Source organism: Sinocyclocheilus rhinocerous, unplaced genomic scaffold, assembly GCF_001515625.1.
Source record: "Sinocyclocheilus rhinocerous isolate Xijiao unplaced genomic scaffold, SAMN03320098_v1.1 scaffold86, whole genome shotgun sequence".
Classification (NCBI taxonomy): domain Eukaryota; kingdom Metazoa; phylum Chordata; class Actinopteri; order Cypriniformes; family Cyprinidae; genus Sinocyclocheilus; species Sinocyclocheilus rhinocerous.
The window spans coordinates 173,722-182,942 of NW_015650012.1; the positions used below are offsets into that span (position 1 = coordinate 173,722).

Genomic DNA, 9,221 nt, shown 5'->3' on the forward strand with positions numbered 1-9,221 from the left:
AGAGAGAGAGAGAGAGAGAGAGAGAGAGAGAGAGAGAGACTGTAGAAAGTCTTGTAGTTGAAGCCAGTGCATATCATGTATTCAAAACAAGCATGTTCACGGGTTAATTTGCTCCAATGCATCACACAACACTCACAGCAATCTTACTTTAGTACAACTCATTCATTATTACTAAGGGTGGGTGCTCCGATCAGGATTTTTGGAGCCAATCACCGATCGTCGATCACAGGAAGCAGTCTCTGCCGATACGATCACTGATGCTGATCTTTTTGAAGCCTCTTTTTATCATTTAGAATTATTTATAGTGATGTTCCAATCAGGATTTCTGTTCACTCTAGGAGAGTAAACACTGGCAAGACTTAAAAAGAAATGCAAATGATAACTTTTAGTGATTATACGACACTGCCTCGATTGTGCAAGTGACAATTCCTGTGTCAACTGTGCAGTGTGCAGCTCGCTTATAGTGCAGATGCCATGTGGTGATTTGAAGCCATTTGTGCATTTTGAGAGGGAAAGAGAGAGAGTGCGCCATGATTCACTCATGCATTGTGGAATTACGTCTCACAGAAAGTTTTCAAATTACTTTGTAAGTTATTTAATAAAGAAATATGAATTGTACCTCACCTTCAGCATTATAATTACTATACCCGCGCCTGACAGAGATTGAGACGGTTGCCGCTGCATGTCATGCCAAACCTCTCACCGCAGGCGCGTCATCAGCTTGAGATCGGCCTTTATAGAGACCGCCGATCAAACTTCCCAAAGCGATTATCGGCCGATAGCGATCGGCAGCCGATCAATCAGAGCAACCCTAATTATTACTGAAAACAAGCTTTGGTCCACATGCGGGTGCCAAAACTAAGCTCTCATCCAATGCCAGCATATCCTTTCTGCTGTAACAGGATCACTATCCATGAAGCTCTGGGAATGGAGTGGAATAGGAATGACCTGAATTGATTCCTCCTCCCAGAAGAACCTGGTCAGCAGAACCATTTGCCTTTGTACGCAAACTCATCTCTCATTGCAGTTATTCCCTTCTGCTCAACTCTGCCCAAAGCGCTTATATTTACATGCAATTCATTATGAAAATTTCACAATATTCAACATAAAACATTACATAGACAATTCGTGCAAGGAATCATCACCTTCTCAAAAATCAGGGTGGAAAGCAGATTAGTAAACGTGTGGCACTTTCATCCAGGCCAGAAACATAGTTTAGTCAAGTATGCAAACATTGCTGAGAATGCAGAACGCACTTGCATTTTGTTATTAATTTGTTTCCGGACACATTTTGGAACGAAACAGCGCATGAAACCAAGCTAGTGTAGCTAGAAGCATCCACTGCAGACCTCATGCGCTTACACTGAACCTTCTGATAAGAGTAGAGATGTTTGGAGTACTTTAATGATCTAGTTGGCTGCAGTCAAGCCTCCCATGTACTTGTTTCAACTCCAGCACGAAAACACTTCATGTGTCCAATACTGGTCTACTCACAGGCTGCTTCCAAGGCCATTTCAGCCGAAATCTCCTTGCTAAATAATGCAGCAAGTATGCAACACTGTAATGAGATATCGCTGCGGTCCAAGCGTGGGCTCAAATGAAAAATTGACTGTATGAGTACACCCAATTTCACAAGCCGGGGGTGAATCTGTTGCGTTGCTCTTACAGCATTTCTGAGTAAACTGTAAATGGAAAAAAAGGCTTAAAAGTTCAGAGCAGGAAACCTTTGGTTATGATTTAGAGAAACACTGGGCAACTGATCAAACAACGAATGACATTTATAGCCCGCTTTCTACTCAAGGTGTCACAAACATCAGCATTAAACTGAAGGTTGAGGTTAGGGACTTTAATGACCTGAATGTCTGTGAGGTGCAAAATGGTCTTCTTATAAGAAATCACATCAAACTCCAGCGCTTTCCACACAGTGTGGCCAAACAGGTCGCCCACTTTCCTTTTCCGGGTGATGACTATGAGGTACATCCCTGCAGAACCAAAAAAAAAATCATGCGTCATGGTAATCAAAAGTATACGTCATACAATCAACATTCTGAATCCTCTGGAAAATCGGAACATCATAATAATATAGAACCTACCAGCCACCAGGCGGGTAGTTCCCATGATTCCACAAATGGGCCTGGTTACGCCTGATGGGGGGATGTCCTTAATACCTTCAAGATGAAAAAACATTAATGCACCATTCAAGTCACAGTAACACTCATTTTGACGATTGCTTATTTAATATACTTCTTTGCTTCAATAAGAGGAAGTAACAGACCTGTGCTATTCCTGGAATACACCTTTAACAAAAGATCACAGCAACTACCTCAAACGTAAAATGTCACACTGACAATACTGATGAAATGTCACTTTGCAAGGAGGTCACCATTAAAACAGAGAACTGCAACAAAGTCCAAATAGCTGCCATAACTTTTCATCGATGCCTGTATACTTTAAAAGGTCTGACTCCATTATAAGTTGTAGCTGTTCATAAATGTCAGATCACAGCTGCTCAAACTATACATTTTTCACTATACTTTTTCACATGGTCAGAGAAATGAGGTGCTTAACCTTCAGAAAATGTTCATCGGCAACCTCAGGAAGACAAACTATATTTTAAATGAGCTGTTTTATTATTCTATTCACTTTTAGTAACCATGTTACAAAAATTTGGGATACATTGAAAGATAGTTTAAACATTCTCGTTTTGCAATTTTCTAGCAATAGACAAAAAAATAAACATTAGAATTAAACAGACATCATTTATATACACTACTGTTCAAAACATTGGGGATGTTTTTGAAAGTCTCTTAAGCTCACAAAGGCTGCATTTATTTGATCAAAAATAATAATATTGTGAAATATTATTACAATGAAAAATTACTGTTTTCTATTTGAATATATGTTAAAATGTAATTTATTTATTTATGTGATGCAAAGCTGAATTTTTTCAGCATCATTACTCCAGTCTTCAGTGTCACATGATCCTTCAGAAATCATTCTAATATGCTGATTTGCTGCTCAAGACTCATTTCTTATTATTATCAATGTTGAAAATGGTTGCACTGCTTCATATGCTTGTGAAAACTGTGATAGATTTTTTTTTCAGGATTCTTTGATAGTTCAAAAGAACAGCACTTATTTGATATATCCTTTGTAACATTTTAAATGTCTCTACTGTCACTTTTGATCAATTTAATGTGTCCTTGTTGAGTGAAAGTATTAAGTTCTTTAAAAAAAAAAAAACATCTTACTAACTTGTAATCATAAAATGGGCCATTTGCATTCAAGATGAAATGGAATACAAAGAATTTGAACTGGTTTGCAGTCTTATTAGCAGTCAGACTGTACCTGAGAGGGTCATCTCGGTGGACACCCTATCAATAACCAACACGTCATTAGCTCCATCACCACAGGCCTCAATGTAGAACTTCTCAGGTGTTGCATGCCTATGAAAAAGGCAGAAAAGACTGTTTTATTCTCAACAAATAAACCTAACTCCTTCTGATTAAACAGAGCCACAAGTCTATTCTGAGGCTTTTCTCAATGTGCTGGTAAACACACACAGGTTTTTCCAGTATAAAACAAGAGATCAGGGTTTGGCTGGGTAGCATTTGACAGTTAGCTTCAAATGCCTTTGAGATTATTGTGAATGTGATAAACAGCACTGAATAAAGAAATTGTATATGCAATACAATCAGCTTTCAAGTGGTGATGATATTAATAAGGCAAAACAGCGTCAGAAACATAATAGCTTGAAATTAATTTTCATCTTAGACCATCTGGAGAGAACAGATTTTCAGCAACGTCTTAAATCAGAAGTGCTTTTCACTTTCGGTTGTGCATATTTTTAAATAAAGTTTAGAGAAAATTACAGATAGACACGAGGTGCGTCCCAAATCACGTACTTAAGCACTATTATGTGACGTTTAGTAGTATAAATAGTGTGAGTAGTGTGTTCACACTGAAAATTCCAAAAAGAAAAAGTGCACTTTAAATACTCGGATGATGCACTTAAATAACCTAAAAAATGAAGTGTGGAATGTTGGACACTTCATGCACTCAACTGTCGCAGATTTAATTACGTACCGAAGGGTAAGGGGCTATCAGACTCCGATTATGAATGACAAAATAACCTTATATAATTCATACTATACATGGTTGAGTACATAGTGCATAAGTACATAGTGTATGAGTGCATAGTGTATAGTGCGTCATTTGGGAAGCAGCTACTGTCTCATAATGCAAGTTTCCACAATGTGAGGAGTTTGAGAGTCTGTTTCAGTAACATCGTACATGCTTGTCCCACTTTAATGGCTGGGGTCTTCCTTCCTTACCAAAATGCTGAGCTGCCACTTTCTGTGCACCACTTGATGAGTTTGCAAACAGGAAAGCATGCAGCTTTTGCACGGTTAACCTCTGCCCCATTAACCATGACTGCATAATAGGTCTATGGAATCAGTCTCAAAATTTCAACATTTACTTGATGGCTCACGGTTTGATTTCATGTAACTACATTTGGTATTTTTAGAATTCTCTGAGCCTTCTGATCAGGTCACGCAAGTAAAAACAACACAGATGTTCAACTTTAGCCTGCAGTTTTGTTCTGTTTTGTGGCAACAGTGGTGACAAATTCACATCCCTTATTGATCTGTGTCTAGTGTCTGTATATGACAAATCACAGCCATTATGAACTATGTGCACAGTAAAGAGTCTTATAAACTATGCCAAGCTTATGTCAGCTGTAATACCAGTGGCAATGTTCTGTTTATTGTGCAAGAGGCCATTCATAAAACTGAAGGGCTTACTGTATCTCTAAAAAATTTTACAAAACGGGCAGATTTCATAATTAAAGAAGAAGACACAAACAATCATTTATATTTTGGTATCTTGTAAGCATAATTGTGAATCTAAAAAATGACTAATATGTCTGGTTCACCCCATTAAATAAAATAAATATAAAAAACTACTACTAATAATAATTTTCAAAAAACTATTTTTTGCATTGTGACAATTCTGATAAGCATATTCATTATTACTTTTATGCAAAAAATAACTAATTCTAGAAGTAATTAAACGGACACATTATTTAAATTGTGAAACGTGTAGACAAATATACATCATAGTATTTATTACTGTATTTACTATTTATTACTGTACTATAACTATTTTTAAAGTGAAAAGACTCTGCGAGGCCAAATTATGTAAGTTTCTGACACACCGATTAAAAAATGCACCAAAATATCGGCAACCAAAAATATTCAGCCGAAATAAGAATAAACATCAGGTATGTTGAAAGAAAAAGTGCAACTTACTGAAATGTCTCGTGTACACATTTAATCATTGTTTCAACTGAAGGAAGACATTAATAAAACAACTTGTAAACAATATGGCATGTAACATCACATTTACCTTGGGAAAGCCATTCAGTGTCCATAAACGCATTATTACCTAGAAAAAAATTCCTCTAGAGAGGAACATTTTTCTGAATATATGCACTACAAATGGATTATATTTTTACTTAATCTGTTAGCAAGTCTAAATGTATATTTGAAAAAAAGTTTTTAGTTACGGTCACTGTTGTAATAACAGTCACTGTTAAATGTTTTCCAACAAAGAATGAATATATCGTTAAAAGTGGACACCAAAATCTTACATGCAATTGAATTTTTTATATGCAACTCAGTTTTTATTTGAGTGTTTATTATTAAATACATTTGCATCACTAGTGTCAAACCTTCTTTTCATTCCATTCAACTGTCGTGATAAATAATGTCAGTGCAAAACAATCTTGGTTCTCAGAACTACTGTACATGTTCAGAAGCCTGACACAAACAGACCACTGTAACTCATATCAGTGCCTGAGTGTCTGATAACTCAGCATCATGTTGATGTAAGGTGTGGGCTGGAGATATTACATTCAGGTTCACCTCCCTCTCAGTGGTTCGACTACAGTTTCACAGTTTCTCAATTAACCAGATATTAATTGTGCATCATTGTACAGTATGCCATATAATCGTTTGTTTTAAACATTCAAAAACAGCTCAGTGTGCTTCAGCTGGCCTCAGCATCCTAATGCAGTCCAAATGAACACCCCAGTCCGCTATATGTGTAACTTACACTTACTGAAATATGAGCACAGCTGCTGTCCAGACTCAAATCAATGCATCAAAACCCAGTGAGCTGCCTAGACAGCATTTGGCGTGTTTTGTTGTCGTAATGCAGTATAAAGATTCGCGTTTAAATGCTGTCTAGATATGCAGCTCACTGGGTTTTGAAACACAGCCAATCTGAACAGTGTCTGAACGGCTTAAACGAGTGCAGCTTTCACCACAACCGAAAACTGCCCTGGACTGGCAACAATACTTCCTGACAGCGCCCACAGACGCTGCCATTAAAACAGACGCCCTCCATTAAAGCGAAAGCGGGCGCCGGGTGCGTTTATATCTGTTGCTGCGCTCGAATAAAAGTTTCAACTTACAGGTTGAACCTCTCGTAGGCGGTCGCCATCTTCTCTTCCGGGTTTGGTCAATCTGCCGTGACGTTTATGTGGGAGTGGCGATTGGAAGGTGCAGCTTCCGGTTGAGACGTCACGGTGCAGGTTACCTCACTTGCACCTAGGGATCTGAAAGGGGTCATATGATGTTGCTAAAAAGAACATTATTTTGTGTATTTGGTGTAATGAAATGTGTTTATGCGGTTTAAAGTAAAAAAAACACATTATTTTCCACATACTGTACATTCTGTACTCTCCTCTATGCCCCGCCTTTTTGAAACGCGTCGATTTTTACAAATTGGATTTGAGACTTTAGTCTTTGCAACTTTACAGATCTTCTTTATGCACCAAGAGCTTGTAACACTCCAAAGAGAAAGGAAAAAATGAAATCGCATCATATGACCCCTTTAAATAAAACTTTCCGTCCTCTTAATGATGTCCATATTAAGGATGTTACTATCCATGCCAACCCATTTACTGGTTGATTGATTTCATTGAGAAACATTCATAATGCCTAGTGTTGTAAATATAATTTTTTTTTTTTAGTTTCATGCTGTTTCATAAATTTGTACACACTGACTTGCCTCTGTTTTCCCCATAATCTCTTACATTGCGTTTTAAATGTATGGTATTTTTAATTAAAATAATAATAATAAATAAGCCATTGTACTTTGACAAAGAAATATTTTCAATAAATTGATAGAATAAAAAAAAATAAAAAAAAACCTAGGGATCCTAAACGACCAATGTTTATTTAATTTCTTATGGAAAAATAAGAAACATTATATTAGAAAATCTGTAGTTATGAATACTTATGAAAAAGGTGGACTTAATTTCATCAGCTTTTCTACCCTAAATTATACATTTAAAATAAACTGGATTAAACAACATTTTAAAAAATCCCACCTCTTTATGGAACTTTATACCCAATTTTTTTTTTCTAAATTAGGTAATTATAATCCTGACAAAATTCCTTCCAAATTATCTCACTTTCACAAACAATGTCTCTTATCATGGTCTTTAATTTACAAGCATAATTTTTCCCCACACAGTTATATAATTTGGCACAACAGAGATCTGCTGTACAAGAATAAATCAATTTATTTTGATAATTGGGCTAAAAATAATATTATTTTGGTGAGTCAGTTATTCAATGACCAAGGGATTCCTTTAAAATATGAGGAGTTTTTGTCACATTATAAAATATAAAATGTATTTGATACATATGTTGGTAAATTATCCCTTACCACCAAATCAAATAATAGGAGCATTCGTGCTCTGTTCCAGAATGAGGTTGTCTCTTGTCCGAATGCCATCTTTTATTGGAACAGACATGTAGGTGAAATTAACTGGGCTAGAGTGTGGGTTTTGCCTCAAAAATGATTTTTGTACAATAAGATAAAAGAAGTGTCGTATAAAATGATACATCGGTGCTATCCCACAAAATGTTTTTTACAAAGGTTTATTTCTGAGGATTTTGATGTAAATTGCTCCTTCTGTGGTCTCCAAACTGAAGATTTGTCTCATTTGTTTTGGTATTGTGAGTATACTAAGAATCTGTGGGAAAACATTTTGAGTATTTTTTGTGGTATAATTCCTGAAATGTCATTGAAATATGAAAATGTTATTCTGGGTTATACACATTTTGAAAGAGAACAATCAGATGTTTTTTATTTACTCAATCTTATTTTGTTTCTCGCCAAATATTTTGTACACAAATGTAAATATTGTAAGTGTAAGCCTTTCTTTAACCTTTTTCTGGAAGAGTTAAAACTGTATATGTATTTGATTTCTGACTCTACCAATAAGAAAGCTGTAAAAACTGTGAATCTTTTTAAAAGGTACATTATTTTCTTGCTCCCTGGTATGTAGTATATTAATGTCATTCTGTGTTTCATATATTATAATAAACAAACAAACAAACAAAAAAAAAACCTAGGGATCCTAAACTAACCCTGGCATTGATTTTTGTACTTTCTTTATAGCAATAAAAAAAAAAAAAGGACAAAATATTTCCATGATTTACGACAAATGAGAGAAGACAGATTATGAATCGAACAACTCTGGTTACATCTAAAATATTCCTTATGTTGTAAAATATCTTGCAGTCAAACAAATAAATATTTTTTTTAAAGAAAAAAAAAAAACTAGGGATCCTAAACAGGTCTTTGTCTACAGGGCTTTTTTTGTCTCATTTTATATATCATCAGGTTTGTCTATGAAAGATATTTTTGAAAGATATAGCTGTTTACTTACTTCTCAAGCATTAACAATGCTTTTGAGCTTATTAACCTTTTTATTTTGCGGTGAATATTTCATACTCGAGCCTCAAGAAGTCTTTTTAGGTATAATTCTCATACACTATGGCCCATTTCCATCACATGAGAGAAAAAAAATCAGGCTTTTTAAAAATTGTGAAATAAAAAGCCAGAATTGACATAAAAAGTTGAATGATTTTTTATTTCATAATTTCAAGTTAGTATGTCATAATTTGTTTTCATAAATATGTCATAATTATGATTGACCAATGCATGATTTTTTTTCTTATGTGACAGAAATGGGCTTTCATATACAAATAATCTCAATAAGAACAGCACATTACTAAGGCGTCGTGATCTCATTTTACAGTTTAATAGAGTATTTTCTTTTATTTCGTGCTTAGTTATTTGTTTAAATATATTAATAAAAGGAACACTTTTAATAATCACAAATGTTTGAATTAAAATAA

The 9,221-nt window shown here is 35.2% G+C and overlaps 1 protein-coding gene across 1 annotated transcript in view; it reads right to left on the reverse strand.

Annotated features, from left to right (window-relative positions):
• sacm1la (SAC1 like phosphatidylinositide phosphatase a) overlaps positions 1–6,560 on the reverse strand; it is a 15,007-nt gene extending 8,447 nt beyond the window's left edge. The window contains exons 1-4 of the mRNA XM_016516297.1: positions 6,479–6,560; positions 3,349–3,446; positions 2,094–2,168; positions 1,855–1,982 (exon numbers count right to left, since the gene is read on the reverse strand). Coding sequence (XP_016371783.1) covers positions 1,855–1,982; positions 2,094–2,168; positions 3,349–3,446; positions 6,479–6,507 — 330 coding nt within the window. The 5' untranslated portion in view covers positions 6,508–6,560. The remainder of the gene's footprint in view (positions 1–1,854; positions 1,983–2,093; positions 2,169–3,348; positions 3,447–6,478) is intronic.
• Between the last annotated feature and the right edge of the window lie 2,661 nt (positions 6,561–9,221).